The sequence below is a fragment of the Lepidothrix coronata genome, unplaced genomic scaffold (genome assembly GCF_001604755.1).
Source record: "Lepidothrix coronata isolate B3197 unplaced genomic scaffold, Lepidothrix_coronata-1.0 Scaffold39, whole genome shotgun sequence".
In the NCBI taxonomy this organism is placed as follows: domain Eukaryota; kingdom Metazoa; phylum Chordata; class Aves; order Passeriformes; family Pipridae; genus Lepidothrix; species Lepidothrix coronata.
Genome location: NW_016690219.1, coordinates 4,156,781 through 4,176,346, shown reverse-complemented (window position 1 = coordinate 4,176,346; position 19,566 = coordinate 4,156,781). Strand labels below are relative to the sequence as shown.

The window sequence follows — 19,566 nt, the reverse complement described above, 5'->3', positions numbered from 1 at the left end:
TTATTTCCAGGCAGAAGACCTCATTTAGCTCTATCACTTGACCACTACATTGCTTTACTAATCCATCTCCCTTGTTTTTTCCACCTAGGAAAGTACAGTGAGTGCCTGGAGCTGTCCTCCACCACGGGGCACTGATGGGATCCCAGAGCCAAGCCCGCTTTTCTGCTTGTTTGGTATTTCTCTGCCACGAACAGGTATTTCTTTCCTGTCAAATGCCTACATTTCTAATAAAAATAAATCATGCCTTTCAGGACAGATATTTTCATGTCTGATTCTCAGCTGCTTAGGGAGTTGGTAAATCCTGTATCCTCACAGGAGTGAGGCTGCTGCAGCTCTGGGCCCAGCCTGTAGTGAGGCTGCACACGGATTCCCAGCAGGCACATACACAAACACACGTGTAAAACGTGTGTATGCAATGATGGCCCCACTGGCCAACTCAGACAGAAACACTCAGCACTCACAGAAGCAGCACCAATGGCCTCATCCTGCTCCCTGCTCTGGCACATCGAGGTAAAGGTCTGTGCAAAAGGAGTGCAAAATATATAGAAAAATCATCACAGAATCACAGAATGGTTTGGGTTGGAAGGGACCTCAAAGATCATCTCATTCCAAACCCTTGCCATAGAAAGGGATACCTTCTAACCAATTCGATGTTGACCTTCTTTTTGGGACCTTTTACCTTTAAAGTCAAGTTTGCCATTATAAAATTTTGCTTTTTTGATTTACCTCTTGTGGGGAAAAAAAAATCCCACATCACACAGACAAAATCAAACAAAACAACACAAACAAAAAAATCCACGCACCAAAAAAAAAACCCCAAAAAACCCCCAAACAAAACAAACCACAAAAAACCTCACCAACCTCCAAACCCCAAAATCAATCAAACAGAAAAATAAAAAGCAATGCGCATTTGGGAAAAAAAAAACTTTGCAAAACTGGAAAACACATAAAACCATAGAATCACAGAATGGTTTGGGTTGGAAATGACCTTAAAAAGATTATCTGATTTCAACCCCGTGCCATGAGCAGGAACACCTTCCACTAAACCAGGTTGCTCAAAGCCCTGTCCCACCTGGCCTTACAGATATTGCAGTGATTGCCAAATTTTAAAATTAAAATATACACTTCTAAGTAATACCATGCATGAAAACCAAGGGAATAGATTTCAGTTTTGGAAGAGACACTGAAACAGCAGTTAAGAGTGCAACTCTTGCAGAGTTGACTATAATGAGCTAAATTAGAAGTTGGATGAATCATTTTCCAACCATATAAATCATTGAAGTTGTTCTATCCATAATGAAGGTAAGCCAACCACGTAATGAATTATACAATGTGTTATTTTCCTATGCTTGTTATTCCCATAGTTTTACTGTTGTTGAAAGTCTATTTGTGTGGGATTTTTTTTTTTTTGCAAATACTTTTAAAATGATGAATAATCTTTACTTAAAAGACTAAAAATACATGCCAGCTATTACTGTATATGAAATCTGACAGCAGTGAAAGTGTTATCTGAGCTTACTTGACAGCTCCATCAAACAACTTTTACTAGGTATTCTTTATAGGATTGAATATTCTTAGATTTGTGCAATTTGTTCTATAAGTCATGTGAAAGGGAAAGCAAAAGTGTTCTAGATATTAGACAACCAGTCTTTTCTTGCAATCACTTTTTATTGGGAGCTGAAGATCCCAGTCAAACTTTCATCGTATATTCATGCAAGGACCGATCCTGAATCCTGTGGAACAGGTAATACTCAGTAGAAATTTTAGGGGCTCCGATGGAACAAGACCCCAAGTGCTTGCAATTTTTCCATTACAAATGCATTTTATTTGCAAAAATTTGGCACCTGTTGCAGGCAGAGCAGGCCAGACCTTCACCTACCCACAGAGGCAGTGGCACAGAAGTCATGATACTTTATCAGGCTGTGGATCTGATCCGGTGGTCTCTGCTCAGACTGTGCACTGGATATTGTGTGGATATTGTGTGCACTGGATATTGTACACACCAGGGAGATGTACAGTGTTACCAATCTGATTTCTTAACATGAGGCACCACTTTGGCCTTGGTTTGAAGCAACCTGCACATTCTAGCTGGTTCTAGCACAGCTTCCACGCAGGATTTCCAAACAACTGCAGCTTTTTGTCTTGAATGTTTGGTTGGCAAGCTTAGCATATCAGATTTGCAAAATCTGTGAATAACTGCCCCCCAAAGCATGAATGCAGCAGGAGAGCTTGGATTTTAAGCACTAAGACATGGGCAACCAGGTGCAGAGCACAGGTACAACTATTCTGGTATGCCAGAGCACAGTTCAGCATTGAATATGTGAATATTGAGTATGTGCAGAATTGAAAGTTGAAATTAAGAACTCTTCAGGCAGAGAACTTATCTGAAGGTGTAGGATAGGGAAGCAGCTCAGTGGTTCATCCATCGGGGGGGAGGGTGGCAAAGGAAAGTTAGTGCTGGGCAGCTTTTATTCCCGGCATTTATACTGGACCCGGAACGGTGCCATGGGTTGCTGTGTCCCCACCAAGTGTAAAGGGCTCTGCAGAGAGAAGAAAATCGGTAGGAACATTTAAGTTAGTTCAGTTATTGGATTTATTATCTTGCTTTAGTATTAAGATATAAACATATTCTTGGACCTTTGGTCTTAGAGAACCAAAACCAAATACCAAGAGTATTTCTTGGCTTTGCCAAAGCCATTGAGGAGAGCCTTCATGATTAGTTTTTATTCAAGTCACTCTGCCAACATGACACATGAGCTCTTAAGAAATTTTCACAGTTTCGAATATTTCAAAATATTAAAATAATAAAGTGGAGACTGTGCCATTCTCCTTTAATGGTAAAACCTCTGTGTCACAGTTACTCCTTCAGTCTTACCCTAATGATTTACCTTCCATCACTGAAAATGGAGTGGAAGAGCACTATAAGTGCTGCATCTTTCATATTTTTAGAGTATTAATGATCCAGTTCCATATTCACTGTTTTTGTGAGGGGCAGAAAGCAATTATCAAATCTCTGGTGATGTTTAGGCAACAATGAGACAAAATACTCTTGTATGGTCAGTGCAGCTCCACTAACTGGAATTGCTGAAGTTATTCTGGGTTTTCTAAGTTCAAACAAAGACTGAGCTATGCATTACATGTTTTATAACACTCCTCTCAAAATTTCATTTCATTATACATAACCACAGTTGACCATGGCTGTTCAGGTGAGCCTGATGACTGGAGGATATAAAGATGGGGAATGCTATATGATTGCATGGTACTCTTACCTCCCTTGGTACTGCATCCAATGCCACAAATTCATACTTGTACAGGAACAGAACAACAAACAACTGGATTTCCATGATCGCAAACCACCTGCAAGAAAAGGGAGGAAAACATCTGCTGTCCAGCCTGAATATAACACACGTGTTATCATCATCAGGTAACAAACAGGGTGTCTGACACATTTTACACTCCATGCTTTAGTTCTGCTTGAAAGTTTATCTTCCATAGGGAAATCTGCTGTAGCTTTGTTCAGCTTTGTTCCTCAGCAAAGAACATGAATGTAGTGGCTGCCCCTTCTTTCTGGTGAACCATTAGACCAACAGTATCCTTCTGACACCCTATTTTAAACCAGACCCTTATCATTATGGATTTTTCCACTGTATAAACATTTATGTTCTCCTAACGCTTGCTGACTTGAAATAACTTCCTAGGAGTGAGAAGGCAGTCAAATACAGAAAAGGCCATATGACTAATCGTGCTATATAAAGTTATATAATACAGCTGGGAGCCTGATGACATCAGGGAGCGGTGACAGTGGGAGTTATTATTTAATGCATCAGCATTAGGATGCAGTAGGAGACCCAAGGGCATGATTTCTTTTTTCTATAACACTCTCAGAAAGGTCCTTCTTAGTCAGGCCGGAGAATATTTCAGATAACTGCAGGTGAACTCCTCCAGGCTATTTCTTTTTAAGGTTGATACACACAAAAGCTTTCTGCATTAAGCAGCATACACCTATGCCCGGTCGTGGGATTACTCACTTGCAGAATTTAGACATAAGTCTTAAATATCCAGTTAAAATAGTAATACTACCTTCCTCTTCTACAGTTTATTTTCTGTTATCTGAGAGATGCTGGAAAACCTGGATGAAACATCTACTGGGGAATTCACAGGGGAGGAGGCCACGTGACTGCGCGTGGCGTCAGCCTGGAGTTGGCCTGGGAGGTGTGAAGAAGCTAAGAAGCCCCAGGAGACCCAGGCTATCTCCTGCAGAACCATCAGGATCTGCACATGAAGCTGCCCTGGGCTCTGGAGTGGGAGGATGCTTGTTTGTTTTAGCACAGCTTCAGACCCAAATTATCTCTGTGATGTCACACTGGAACTACCTTACGACAGGGAGCTTTTGGTGACCTTGAGCTCTGGGGAAAGCAGTGCAGGGATCTTTCAGTGGATATTAGCCCAGATCAGGTGGGTTGTAGTAGCCCAAACTCCACGCCTGCAGCACTGTACAATGGTGAGATCCTTCCAGTCACAGTCCTGTTTGCACAGTGGAGCCCTGGACCCCTGGTGTTTGAGGTCCTGCCTCTGAGCACCCTCACTGGTCTTGCACCCAAATGCATCTGGATTTCCCAGAAAGTGGAAAGGCTGTGTGGACAGAGTCCTTCAAACACCAGCACAGCTGGAGGTGGACTGTGCAGCCCTGACACCTCTGTACCCTCTGCAGCCTGTCCCATGGATATAACCAGCAAATGACCACAGCACTTCCCACCACCACATCCCAAACTGCTTTTCCCAACAGGCTGCTGTGATTACTCTGCTCTGCACACAGAGATGCTAAGATACAAGGATAATAAGCAACACATGTGTCTGAGGGTGGTCAGAAGGACAATCCAGGAGTGAAATGCCAGACTGCAGCATTCCAGCATGTCCTCTTCCATGGCTTGTTGTACTGAGCAGAAACCATGAGCTTTCCTGCAGCAAAATGCTAAAGCCCCTTAGTTCCCACCTGTCTTTCATGTTCACGACTGAGTCCTAGAGCAGTTTTCCTGTAAAAACACTAAGTCACTGATGCCTTCCCACATTCCCATTTAATTTAGTGACAAAGGGGCTGGACCAAGATGTGCTTTCTGAAATCTTGCCCCCAGTGCACTGCTACATATTTGGGTGGTGCTGGAACCCAGGATCCCAGCTGTGGATTAAGATGCTGCAGTAAATGGAGCCCGAGAAGGAAATCACAGCTGGTTGCACTGGTTTTACAATGTCAGCACAAGACAGGAGACAACAGACAGAGCCATGCAAAATAAGCACAGTCACACAGGCAATAATCACCTGGTTAGACCAAAGTAGTCAAACTGACATCACATTTTTCTTTTAGGTAAAAAAGATGGCACAGAAATGGCTTTGTGGGAGCCCTTCCCATGTCAGTTTGCCAGAATATTTGACAAGTAGGTTATTTACTAGCTTTCAGTTTCATTAACTTTTCATTTCATGTTGAACTTTTGCAATGGAGAAATTAAATGTTTCATGCATTTAATTTATAAATCTCAATAGTGGATTAAAGGAAAATGCATCTTAAAGTTGAAATATCATTCTTTCATTCAGTCACATCAAGGAAATCTGCAGCCTGGAATCTAGATACAACCATTGATTTAATTTTCTTTTTTTCAAGACCACCACATTATTCCTTTACAATTATTGCTGAAAAACTTGAAGTTGTATGTTACCATGTGAACTGCCAAATGGTTTTAAAGAGTTTTTTTGTCTGTCAGCAAGAAAAATATTCTCCATCTGTTGTCTATGTAGAAATGTTATCATTTTCTTCCTAACCACAAACTTATTTTAAAGATGTTATCAGAGTCCAGAGAACAACCTGAACAAATAGGTCAGGATATACAAACAAGCAGCTTTCAGAAACACTGCTTTGCAGCTTTCCCTGTACCTGCAGATGCCTCTTGTGAATCTTGCTGTCACCCTTGCTGGAATGAGGCTGTGCTCATATTTAGCTCAGGAATATGGTACAAGCCACGGAGGTACAGCAGTGAGTGAGCACCTTCCTCTGGTAAGCCTAAATAGTGAATGCAGTTTTATTCATTTTGCTCATTTTAATACCTTCACAAAGTTTATCTGACACTGATGTCCAGCCTGCTACAGGGAGCAGATTCCAGAATGCAGATCCTCCGCAACTCTCTCCAGATTCCTTCCTCCACATGGGACCCAAGATAAAATGACTAGTTTTAAGGATTCTTGATTACTTGCTTCTTAGAGGAGACCAGGTTTTGAAGGCAGAGGATTGAGCATAGAGATGTTTGAACACAGAAACAAGGAGCAGCTGGCTCCCTGGGACTTGTTCCAGAAAGAGGGACAGCAGAGAAAACAGCAGAAGGAATGCAGGAAGCATCAAGGCTGGCATTGCTGGAGGAGTGAAGTGAGACAGGATCTGCAATTTAAGCCATTATACAATTGTGTGGGCCTTAATGCAAAGACAAGATTCGAACACAGAGGGGCCAGTTAAAATATTTCAAGCTCAGCAAAGATGTCAATGGCATTGTAGAGGATGGAATAAGAATCTTGGACCACAGAAATGTTCTTTAGGTTTGTTTAAAACTGGTTTATGGCAGTTTAAATACCTCTGTCTGTAAACTGGCAAGTTTGAAAGTGGGACAACTCCCCCTTGATGAAAAGATACCTCAGCAGAGGCAGAGCTGGACTGACTTTCCTTCCAGGGGGTGGAGTGGCAATAGCCCTTGATACGCTAGTCTGAGATTCTGCTTTTACAGTGTGACTTAACCTGTCTTTTCCAGGAATGAAACCACTTTCAAGTCAATTTAAACAAGGTCCAGATAATGCCAAATATTAGGAGACTGACAAAGAGCAAAGCAAACACTTTATCTCCAAGTGTAAGAGGAGCCCAGTTCAAGAGAGTTGTTCTCTGCAGGATTTGGGAATAAATAAACCCCAGCTGTTTCACTGACCTTCCTGGACACTGATGCTTCCCTCCTCCAAATGCCACAAAGCTGTCCAAGAAAGCATTCTTCTCTAAATTTGCCTCTTTCCAACGATCCTGTGGGAAGAAACTTTTTTTTCCAAATCAGCCTTATATAAATAAAGCTTAACTTTATTTCTCCAGGCTAAAAATGACCTTGGACAGCTAATCCTCAATACAAAGTTGCACTAATGCCATTTTTTTGCATTCAACCTGTTAGTGTTAAAGTCTGGATTCAAAAGTCAGCACCGACTCGGGGAAAGAAATGAGGGTCCCATCTGAAACATATTTAGGTGCCTCAAAATGCTGGTGAGTTTTTCAAAGTCATCCGTAAAGCATTCTTCCTATACCTTCCCATTTGCCTATAAAAAATGCAACCTTGTCCTTTTAAATATACACAAATGCCAAGCAAATGTTCAACCAGCACTGAGGGAAGCCTCAGCCACAAAATTTTGTCATTACACACAAGTGGCTCATGCATATCTTGCACAAAAAACATTTCTAAGATGCTGTGTACAGACAAATGCAAGGTCCATGAGCTGTATCTGGTGTAAGCCAGTGTGTGAGAAAATGAACTATTTGGAAGAAAAACAGCTCTGTCTGTACCTACAGGGATCCTTGTCCATCCTGAGTTGCTTTGAGAGAAAAGGAACAAGAGAAGGGACAAGGCTGAAGTTTTGGTGGGTGACACTGAGAGAAGCAAATCTCTTGACTGCTGAGTGACAAACTAGCCTCCACAAACTCAGCACAACTCTGCCAAGTAACACCCTGTCAAGGTTCTGGTGGTGAACTGCTCTGATGAAGCTGTCCCAGAGAAGATGCAATTTTGTCCTTCTTTGGTTTAGTTTTGGGTTTTTTTTTCACCTAGGGCTGTTTAGAGCTTTCTGAAGAGGAAACCTGTTAGAATCAAAATTCAATAAAAGAAAGAAAAAAATCTAAGGGACAAGGAAGGAGGTGACACATTTAGAATGACAGTGTCATTCAAATGCCGAGGAGCACTCATCTATTCCTCAGGAAAAAAAAAAGTGTGAGTTTCTAAAAAACAAGCTAGTTTTCTTTTTAGGAGTAAAGTTACTAAAGAAATAAGCTGCTGCATCAGGGTTTCGGCTTCAGATTTCCAACAGGCAGGAATTGTTATGAGAGATTTCAAACTGGGAAGAGTTTGCTAGAAAGGAAGTTTTGTTTAAATTACTCCTTGATGTATTTCTATAAAAAAGACAAACTGTTCTATATCAGATGGTGCTAAAAAGAGCAGTTACAAGCCTGCCCACACAGCCACCTGCAGTGGAATAATAATCAAGAAACTAGATTAACTACTAAATTAGCAGAGCTAATACCTACCAGAAATCATCTGACAGGGAGAGGAGAGTACTTGGAATCATAGAATCATAGAATTAGTTTGATTGGAAAAGACCTTTAACATCATTGAGTCCAGCCATTAACCCAGCACTGCCAAGGCCACACTAAACCATGTCCCCAAATACCACATCTACACATCTTTTAATCCCTCCAGGGATGGTGACTCCATTACTTCCGTGAGCAGCTTGTTCCGGTGCCTGACAACCCTTTCAGTGAAGAAATTTTTCCTAATATCCAATATAAACCTGCCCTGGCATGCCTTGAGGCCATCTCCTCTTATCCTATGAGCTGTTACTTGGGAGGAGACCAATCCCCACCTGGCTACAACCTCCTGTCAGGGAGTCACAGAGAGTGATGAGGTCAAGATCACAGTGATATGAAGGAGTACCATATTACCTGGAACATGTCACTGAATTTACAGTCTTGCTTATTCTTACAGGCTCCTCCTTCGTGGGCCCATCTTTTCTGTGTACAAGGCCGTTCTCTCAATGGGGACTACTCAACTTTGGGCAAATTTGTCCGTGTGCTTTTGTTGTGAAATAAGTGAAGAGGAGAAAAGACAGCAAAATACACACACCAAGTAGTGACAACTTACAGGTTTGAACATTTCTGGGTCTGGAAAATATTTTGGATTCCGGTGCAACCAATAGGGCGACAACATCAGCATGTCACCTGCAGGGATGGTGAAATTCTGAAAAGAAGGAAAAACTCTAAGAAAGGAGAAAATCACAAATCAACTCCCAAAACAGTCCCTCCTTGGTACTTCTCTTCCATCATAGAAAGTCCTAAGAGAGAACAAGTGGAGGTGATAAATCCTTGATGGCCATATTACATGTTTGAAGTTTCTTCTTGCTATTGCTGTTTTCTTCCATAAAATCTAAACAGTGGAGACCATGAAAAGACTGTTTGTCTTCTAATTTGTTTTTTTCAGGTATTAAAAGACAAGAAGCATTATTTCTTCTTTTCTGATTCTTGATGTAGCATGTGAGCTGTTCGGTTTTTTTCTAAGTCTTTTGTTGAACATTTCATTCAATGTAAAGAAATTCATAGAAGGTCTTATATGACAGCAGACATTAGTAATTTCTTAAGTGTCAGGAGCACTGCTTCCTTAAGAGAATGGGTTTTTCCCAAACATTTCTTTGCCAGATTCCTGAATGCTGACACTTCCCTTCTGAATGTCAGTGAGGAGGACAAACAGAAAATGAGTTTTATCAGTTACTAAATTGTGGTCCTTTCTACTACATTTGTTGTGTCTGATTACTATTTTACATACCATCAGCACAGTATCTCCATCTCAATTCAATTCAATCTAAAATCAACTAAAAATTGAAGGTAAGACTGTGAGCGAGAGAAGCAAAGCCAGTCATAAATTAATGATGGTGAATAACTCCATTAAAAAGAATATATTTGTAAGATTTGGAAGTATCTCTGGTACATTGATTTTATCCAGATCTGTTGGGAGAACCCTTTCCAGACAAATCATACAGCATCCTGTGGGGAAAAAACCCCACAACCAAATCTCACCTTAATTTTAATTGGGTTTATTACTTTCTTGGTGATTGCACCTGGAGACCTCAGCCGTATGGCTTCCAAAGTGCACCATTTAATAAAAGGGAGCTTCTTCAGATCCTCTTCAGACACTTCCAGTTTATCTTTACCTGTCGTGGCATGAGAAAGAAGACTCAGTGTGAAAAATGAGATTTCATAATTGTTTTGATAGAGGCTGACATATCTTGCTTTAGAACTGTTGTTAAAATACTTCAAGGCATATTTTACATCCAGAATTTTTCTTTATATTTCAAAGTTTTAAGAAAAGCCATTGAAGAGAATGTAGTAACTCTAAAGTGCTGTATTAGATATGGTGTTGGCCAAGAGAAGCCAAAGATAGGTCATTTTGGAAGGTAAGAGTCTCTGGACTTTTTCAGTGCTTTGGTAGGACACTGCATGGAAGTTGCAGGGATTGTAGGCACCAAGACAAGAAGCCATGGCTGAGCTCCTGGGCTGTGTTAACACAAGCAAATGAAACAGGGCCAGAAGAAAGGCTTAAGCACTGCTTTGTGATTTTCTTTATTGGCTAATTATTGACATCTTTCTTGATATGGTTTTGGTCCATGTCAACAAAGAGCCTTCCATGAAACTCCAAGCATGGTTCAGGGCACTGCATATGGGAATCACTGCTCCCAGTAGGTAACTGCTTTTTGAGGGAAAGAGATTAGCCATGGGGGGTGAATCATGCTGGATAAATTGGCCTCTGATGACAGAAAACAGTTCCTGGCCTGCTTTTTTCCACAGAATAGCTGGAACTGGTGAACATCACACCACGAAAAGCAGCTGAACTGAAAAACCTCATCTGACGCTATCATAGGTACATGGAAAAATCACAACACTGGTTAATACAAATCTAAGTTTAAATTATAGGAATGAGGAAACATATACAGTTCTTTTCCTACCTTCTTTTGATAACATCAAAGGTATTCTTGCTTAAAAATACTTCTTAAGCATATGCTGAGTAAAGAACTGAGAGCTGGACTCTACGTTATCAGTAGTACTCTTAGCAGCAACACTCATTGTTCCCAGCCACTGACCAAGTGTGCTGTGTGCTGGGCTGACACAGAATAAATCATTTCTAACCTCCAGGACATGATCAGATTTATTACCTGCTTTCCCAAAAACAGAAGCCAGGTCTTCCATGACTTTCTTGTAAATGGAAGGATGAGACAGTATGAAAGCAATGGTCCAAAATGCAACCTAAACAGAGATGGAAACCCTTGAATTTAGGAATACAGAACAGAATGACAGTATCTTTGTAGCAAATCATGGAGGCAGGTGAAAAAATTTTCACTTTTTTTTTTTTTTGTGTGTGTGCCTGTTGTAGTTGGGATGCACAGGGAGCTGTGCTTTCTGGGTAAATCCATATCTAAGGGCTCAGCTCCTGGGAGATTACGTCTAGTCATCTGCTGTGTACTTATCTTTAGTGAACATTATATAGCTTTGGCCTTGAGCTTTGAGGCACAGAATCCTTTCTTTATTTTCAAATAACTAGATGTTAAAATGAACTACGAAATCATTGTGTGTGATTAGTTTCAGCTTCATGAATGGAAATAAAACTCCTACTAATATTAGCAGAAATGAGGTTAAATAATTTGCAGGGCATTGTCATAGTAAGTCACACTAAAACGGGCAGGAAAAGTTTTAATTAACAGCAAAACAGGGAGTAGTATATCCCCTTTAGAAATAATTTGCTAACTGATTATGCAATGAAGTTGAAAATCAAGAAATTTAGGAAAGGAGAAAATCCTCTTAAGTAGGATGAAACCAGAAGGACTGGCAGCAGTGCCAGGAGTCTCTCTCCTCTTGCTGAGCTAGCGGGAGATGCAGCCTGCACACAGATCTGGTCATGGGCCATCTGTGCTGGTGAGGGATGAGAACTCTTACTGTTATTTCCCAAATAGCCCAACGTGGATGCAGGTCCTCCTTCTGCAAAACAAATCTGGTAGCTTAGTTTTCTTGTACAGCACTTGGACACTGTGGCTTCACTCCACGGGCTAAGGAGGGATAGCTGAATTGTTTCAGATAAAAGGGTTTAAAGTGCTTGTAAAAAAATGCCCTTGGAAGGTGAAAGGCCTTTTTTTCCATCATTCCATTCCCCAGAACAGTGGTTGTGCCTATTCTGAGAAACAGCAAAATATCTGTATGTCTATTTACAGCTGAATATTACAGGAGTAAGTGTTGTGGAAGGAATGTCAGTTATCCTGATAACAGACAGCAGGCTATGCCTCCCACTTATACCAACACATGAATCCACAGAAACTTCACTGAAATGGATGAATTTCCCTTAGGCTAAATTTCAGTGATATCCAATCTACAAAAAACATAGATATATCCATTAGGGGGACATATAAAAATAACTCACTATCATGTTTTTCTACATCACATCTGTAATGGACGTAACTGTGCTGGAAAGGGCTTAGTAGTCACGGTAAATAAAGGATGGTTTTGCTGCTATGGATTTTTCATCTGAGAAATTCCTATAAATGTCTTTGGTTAGCCTAAGCTGTGTTAGATATATTGGGTTTGTTAGCATACTTATATCAGGATCATTAATCCAGCAAATCCTTTTCTAACATGGACAAAATTTAACAGAAGTAGAATCAAACTATTGCTTTTCTTCCACTGGCATTTTTACAGCAGATCCCCCCAAATGAAAGAGACAAATTCACTCAAGGATTTACACATGGATGATGTTATTCTATATTATGCTTTTGATATTCTTTACAATTGGTAACACCAGGATATCTAAAATAGAGTCTTTACTATAACACAGCCACAGTACTTCAAAACAGAGTTAAATGCTCTTCACAGCTTAAGACTCTGATCTTAATAGCTATGAGGCTTATGTTCCTGAAATGTTATGATAGGGGACAACATAATTTAGGAAAAATACAAGAAGAGCTTTTCTTGTCATTGCTTCTGTGACATTGCAGCCTGGGTATATTTGTAGTGATACATGTGGGCGTGATAATCCCTTCTTTGGAATCCATGCAGTGTGTGTGTGACCTCTGCTTCAAAGTCTTTGCTTCCCAAATACAGGCTTTTGAACAGGATAGAGAGAAGATGTTTCTGTAGCTGATGTACTCACGGGGACAGCATTTGCTTGGGCAGCCCAGAGCATGAGGAGACCATAATTGGGAGCTAAATGTTTTCCTTGCAAGTTGTCCAGAAGATGTTGCAGTAGTGTCTGTTATAAATAAAAGATAATGGCTATTTCCAAAATATTAAAAGTGTTTAGGGTAGGGCTTACTAGAATTCAAGGATTAGTTTATCAAAGAGAAGTAATATTAGTCATGGTTTTTTTGCAACCACAAAGTAGAGATGACAGCTGTTAAGAGAAAGTGAGACTCACACATAGGCAGAGAGCAAAAAGCACTCAGTGCACCACATGAATCCCTACTGAATACTTGCACTGGTCTCAATTTCCTTAACATTTTTAGGAAATTGGGCACCCTCAATCCCTATTGTTGCTTGTACATGGAAGAATTCTATTCTAACTCCTGTTCTACTCCTCTAAAGAACCTGAAAACGGGAATGAACCAGTTGAATGAATGCAAATGAAGAAAATGTTCTCTCTGTTCATGCTTGTTATGAAGAGATGGTCTGATATATCAGTAAACTCCCTGGTTTCAGGCACTTTGTTGGTGACCTAAGCAGTGACCTCAGTGGGTGGATATTCTTTGAAACTATAGCAACTGTGTAATGTTCTAGGATCAGCTTTTGTTTATAGGATTTCCTTAAATACAAGGCAACCATGCATTCAAGACAAAGCTTCCTGTCTACTTTTCAGAGGCAAAAAGGCTGACTTTGAATAAAAAATTACTGATTTTTTTTCCAGATTCCCACCCAATCTAAGACACCAAGTTTGTGCCTCCTACTTTGTGCACCTTCTTAGGTCCCACCATCCCCTCTCCACCCTTCTCTTTCTTTCCATTAATCTGGTTTATTTTACGAAAGAAAATGCGGTATGTAAAGCTTTTAAAGTCTAAATAAAACTTGTTTTGTTTAATGACCTGTTCTACAACCATTTGGTAGATCAAAATTCCCAGGCCAGTCTGCCGTCACGTTTGTCAGCCGTATCGACAGAATTCCTGCCAGAGCTAAGGAGAATAACCAGGGGAACAACTTATCACAGCTTTGACACAATCAATATTTAGGGTACTTGGCTTCCAATCCAGTAATCTGCTATTTTCTACTAGTCTGGCTATTGGACGACCTACTCAGTCTACACCAGGGTTTAAAAATAGTACATGTAAGGTTTTGAGATTTCACAGCATGGTGCCCTCAGAGAAACAACTGAAGGGTCTTTCTCTCACCTCTTTCAACTGCTCACTGCAGTGTGATACTGGAGGCTGGCAATGGATCATAGCTCTGAACCCTTGGCTTAAAATTCCCCAGAGGAAGACGTTAATCCTCAGAATTGTTGGAAATAAATTAAATGGAGGAGTAGAAGTCAAAGTTGTGGATCTGGATCTGTCCTACTGCAGGTGACAGTAATACTAGACAATGAAGGCATAGCTATAAAAGTTGACATATTTGATTTATTTCTTCCAGTACTGAAATAATTCCTGTCCTCCATTGCTTCAGTGAGAATATACAACAAAGTCATCTTATTTCCTAGCCTGGGATGTTTACCTTGGATGTGGTGTCTGAAGGGTTGGTCCTTTCAGCATCCAACACTACTTTCTCAAATAATTTTAGAAGCCATTTTTTGGATTTAGACCAGTTCCTGTAAAGAAAAGCAACAAACAAGAAGCACTCAAGTGAGGCAACATAAACCAGCATTTCCTTTTCCATGAGAAGGACTCCTTGTTTGTTTTCCAAAAGCCCCTGGGCAGCAGTCAGTGGATGGATAGCCAAGTGTCAGTCTGACTGATTGATGTGATGACTGACATGAAGAACAGCACGTCCAAGACCTTCACCTTGGCCAGACCTCATCCTAGAGCCAGGACCTGTGGCTGCAAGACTCCTGCATTTTCCTACCTTTTCACCCCAGGTTTTCATTGTGGCTTTAGACAGATTGCTTAGGCCAATCTTTTCAAGTATGATCCTCCTGAAGAAAATCAAAGCCACATTTTTAGAGTACCCTCAATTCTTTCTGAATGCTATTTTGGGGTGTTTAAGGCAATATCATGGCCGTGGGAGCACTGACAGGCTTTACAAGCACTTCCCTCCCTCAGAAATTGGGTCTCTCTACCCAAGGTCAACTCTGCAACAGTGCAGCCACATAATCTGAGATTGGTCTGCTGGGAAAACAACGAAGGTATGGAAAAGATCAGAGGGACACCTCATTGGAGACTCCCTGAGCTTGGGACTCACATTTAGGGTCAAGCCTTTGCCCTTTGCCCTGTTCTGCTGCTCCCTGACAGGTCCAAGCTGGACCCTGCCTACCTAAGCAAGGTTGTTACCTCAGGAAGCACTCAGGCATCTGAGAAGCGTATTCAAAGTCCTCATCGTACTTCTGAAAATGTTCTTCAAACTCCTTGATTTTGCTCTGACTTGTTGGGCAGATGCCTTTCCCAAACAAGGTGTTCACCACTGCTGGATACATGACATGCCTGCAAGGACAAGATCCCCAAGACTTAGGGGCCATAGGAAGCCATGGCAGCAGTTTTAGGTCAGGATGCAGCGCGTTAAATTGCCAGCACTTGTGGGACTCAAGCATCATGCCGGTATGGAAGGGCTGGCACAAGGCTCACACTACACTCACACCCTTTTTTAAGATTTTAAGCAGAGACTTGGAGATACATAAACCTCAGGCTGGTCCTCTGCATGTGGCTGAACTTCATCGGTTATCATTTGGTCACCTGAGCAGTGGTAGGAAAGCTCTGGGCCCCAAGGTCCCTTCTCCCCATTAACAACCCCTCTCATTTCAGGTCCCTTCTCCCCATTAACAACCCCTCTCATTTCAGGTCAGCCTATGTGAATCTTCCAGGCATTGTACAAGCCCTTCTGGACCAGACACCCCAAAACTTCGTTCCTCTGTCTGCAGCTTTGCTGGACAATGTTCCTTTGTTTTCATCTCACTCCTTCCCTGCTTGTTCCTCCATTATCCTGCGAACTTTGAGCTCCGTTCTCCTTTACGGTCTTTGCAAGGTTCCAGCCTCTGCTAAACCGGGAATAGCGCTCACTGTCCTGCTTTTCTAAAGATCATAAGGAAGCTGGGGCCATCTGGTGGCTCTGTGGATTTAGTTTTGAGGCAGCTAAATAACAGCTATCCTGAGCATTGCATTCCAATTCTTTTACTCTGCCTTGTAAGAACAGATCACCCCCCACCCCCTCCAGATTTACTGTGGATGATTTTTATGGATTCTGTATTTTTATCATCTAGCAAATAACTTGGGTTTTTAAATTTTAAACAAATAACAGCTGATGTGAATGCCAGGACAGCCATGGAAGTGGAAAGAACACATCAGGGATGCAGTAGGATGGAATGCTCCATGTATAATTTGTAGGCTCATGGCACCGCTGACTCTTGTGGACCACAGTCTGTGCTGGTGCCAGTACAGCACAGAACAACAGGTCCCTGTCCACAGAAACTTGATCCCAGGTTAAAAGACCACAGATGGATTCAAAAGGGGAATAACAGGAAGATGTGAGCCAACATTAGCACACCAGGCAGTGTTATGGGTCGCCACCAATTCAATGATGCCCATTTTTTCACAAGAGGCAGATGTGAATTTGATCTCAGAAGACAGGTGGGGAAACATCATGGGATGTGAGGGTTTGCACCCCATTATCAAGACAAGTGGGATAATGGGAGGGTTTCAAAGCCCCTTTCCCCCATATTTTCCCCCAGTTAATCCATATTGCAGCAATGGCAGTGACAGGTGCTGAGTGTTTTAGCTGCAGTAAAAGCTGTGTTATGCAGAAAAAGTCAGCAAAAGACAACCTGGTGTTAGAAACAGGCCTAAGCCAAAGGCAATATTTGCCCTATCCCTTGGAAGTGTTCAAGGCCAGGTTGGATGGGGCTTTGAGAAACCTGGTCTAGTGGAATGTGTCCTTGCCCTTGGCAGGAGGTTGGAATGAGATGACCTTTAAGGTCCTTTCCAACTCAAACTATTCTATGATTCTATGAATATTCAACTTCTAGTACTGATGGACAGACAAGATATAGATGTTGTCCCAGATGTCCAGGAAAAAGGAGAAGTTAAGAGCTCTGTTGTTGTCACATGAAACTGTCAGTAAAGGGATTTTTTTTTACATGAAGAATGAAGTTCTGGCAGCAAAGTCAGTTGCAGAGGATTAGTTAAGTTTTGGCCTAGGCTTGGCCCAAACATGAAAAGTTTTCAACCTGCTGAAGATCAAGCATTTTGTCTGTTCTTAAGTTCTTTATAAACATGTGAAGTTTTTATCCCATCTTCTGGGAAACAGGGTTTGTTGGAAGATTCTGTGTTTTCTTTTTCTTTCAAAGAGGTAATTCAGATGCTTCTCCTAGCTGGGAAAAAACACCTTTAGATGAAACCCTGCCTCCTCTGTGAGCCAACTGAAACAGTGAATCTATGATGAGCATCCTGAAAAAACTTTTGTAACACTTGAGAGCCTGAGCTCCACCTGCTTTACAGTGACATCTCTGCTCCCATGTAGGACACCCCTGCATTGGAGATGTGCTGCAAAACTCCCTTACCTTACCAGGTCATTGAGGTCGCCTGTGCCCTCCATGCCCAGCTGAGCCATGTGCTCATGTAGCTCCTTACACAAAGTGCCCGTGAACATGTGCAGATTGGAAGGACTCATTTTCCCCTTCATCATGCTGTACAGGTTACCGTGATTCTGATAAAATGCTTCTGCAGGGACAGAAACTAAATACAAAAGAAACAGAAACATTTTGGAAAGTAGACAAAGTAGATTTTCACTGAAAGACAGAGTGAAAATTTTTACACTTGTTTCGACTGTAATTTAAGTGCCTTAACCCTCATTTTCCTAGAGTGAAATACTCTGTAAGCTTCTTTCTAAAGAAGCTTCTTACAGTAAAGATTTTGATAAGCCCTCTGCTTCTACCAGTCTGTGTAACATCTTCCTGCCTCATGAAGCTTCAGTGCCAGAATCAACAATCCAGAGACTTCCCCCCAGTGGAATATAGAGAGATGTGCATGCACATCCACAGAACTGAATGAAAAATAAATTATCCCGAGAAAAAAGTTTGTGTCACCTTTCTACAGTGGCACATCCTCTCAGGAGAGGCTGAGAGAGCTGGGACTGTTCAGCCTGGAGAGGAGAAGGCTCAGGGGGGTCTTGTCACTGTGGATAAATATCTGGTGGTAGAAGAAAGATGAAGCCAGGCTCTTCTCAGGGCAGGAGGCAATAGGCACAAATGGCAACAAAGGAGACTCCACTGAGACACAGAAGTTTTTATTGTGAGGATGATCAAACACAGGAATAGGTTGCCCAAACAGGTTGAGGAGTCTCCAACCCTGGAGATATTCAAAACCCAACTAGACACAGCCCTGAGCAATCTGCTGTCACTGACGTTGCTCTGAGCAGGGACTTGGACCAGGCAATCTCCAACAGTGCCTTCCAGCCACAGAGATTCTGTGATTTAATCTCTCTGATAATTTGCTTCTCTCTTATTTCACAGTCCAAAATTGCCAAACTACTCAAAGAATTCCTGTCTGTGCTATTCTGTGAGGATATAAGCACATGAGCTGATAGAGCATGCCACTCTGGATGGGATATATACCTCGCCCATTTTTAATGCCTGTTGTACCACAGGGTAATAACTAATTACTGCTACAAGCTGATTTTCAAATGAAGTGATAGGACTACACTCACTCCAAACACGGTATACACAGGAGGAGTGTCCAGCCACAGAAAAGGACCTGATCTCAAACTTGGGTTGCTTGATGATGAAAGTAATAACAGTCCTTGGATCAGAAACATCTGCTTCCTTGTGACTGAATCCAAATCACTTTGCAGGTTTACAGTGCTGGATCCACATGGAGAAATTGAGTTTCACCTTCATTTCACAGCACGGTCATGGGTTAAAATAAGCATTTAAGGTGTGATCAAAGAACCAGTGGGCTTCTGGTTTGCTTTAATGTTCCTGGGTAACTAGATTTGATTTCCTTTAAAAAAGAGCCAGGTCTCAGTTACCTGCATTCTTGACAGCTTGTTGTACTGCCTGTTCGAAGTTTAGGTCTTCAGATTTAAAAAATGCTTCAGTTCCTTCTTCCTCAGTCACAAAAGTAAATCGTTTTCCCAGAGCAAATATTGTGAACACGGGTCCATACTGGAACAAACAAAGATTTCATATTACTGCACTGTTAACTCAGTGCTGCTGAGAGGTCAGGAGGGAGGAGCTCGTCCTTTCTGCTCTCTGTACACCTTGGCTCAAGACTGCACAAAGAGGAACACAAATCAGACCAAAACTTGTAGACTTAGGGACCAGAAGGGAATGTGGTCTGTGGCTGCCTGACCTTTTGCAGAGTAGGAGGGATTCCTTCTCTGAGAGTAACACTTTATACTTGAATTACATTACATTTCAAACAATACAACCTACCTGGATTTAGAGAATCCAAGGGATGGACTATCTACTGCATCCCTTGGCTGCCACAGCAAAGTACCCACAGTGTAAAAATCCATAATCCTACCTATTTCGATCTACAATTTTTTAGCAAAAAATCCCCACTCCTACATCTTTTTATTCCTCTCCTGTCCCCTCCCCTTCTCTTCCCTCTCCTCCCCTC

At 41.6% G+C, this 19,566-nt stretch overlaps 1 protein-coding gene across 3 annotated transcripts in view; it reads right to left on the bottom strand.

Annotated features, from left to right (window-relative positions):
* Positions 1 to 888: 888 nt before the first annotated feature.
* LOC108496438 (24-hydroxycholesterol 7-alpha-hydroxylase) overlaps positions 889 to 19,566 on the bottom strand; it is a 24,625-nt gene continuing 5,947 nt past the window's right edge. The window contains exons 2-12 of one of the 3 annotated variants that reach the window (XM_017813148.1): positions 18,974 to 19,109; positions 17,508 to 17,682; positions 15,289 to 15,438; positions 14,516 to 14,609; positions 12,969 to 13,067; positions 10,987 to 11,077; positions 9,854 to 9,987; positions 8,925 to 9,020; positions 6,960 to 7,048; positions 3,270 to 3,357; positions 889 to 2,540 (exon numbers count right to left, since the gene is read on the bottom strand). In XM_017813148.1, the coding sequence (XP_017668637.1) occupies positions 2,469 to 2,540; positions 3,270 to 3,357; positions 6,960 to 7,048; positions 8,925 to 9,020; positions 9,854 to 9,987; positions 10,987 to 11,077; positions 12,969 to 13,067; positions 14,516 to 14,609; positions 15,289 to 15,438; positions 17,508 to 17,682; positions 18,974 to 19,109 (1,224 nt within the window). In that variant the 3' untranslated portion in view covers positions 889 to 2,468. The remainder of the gene's footprint in view (positions 2,541 to 3,269; positions 3,358 to 6,959; positions 7,049 to 8,924; positions 9,021 to 9,853; positions 9,988 to 10,986; positions 11,078 to 12,968; positions 13,068 to 14,515; positions 14,610 to 15,288; positions 15,439 to 17,507; positions 17,683 to 18,973; positions 19,110 to 19,566) is intronic. The other 2 variants (XM_017813150.1, XM_017813149.1) reach the window with 2 other exon arrangements.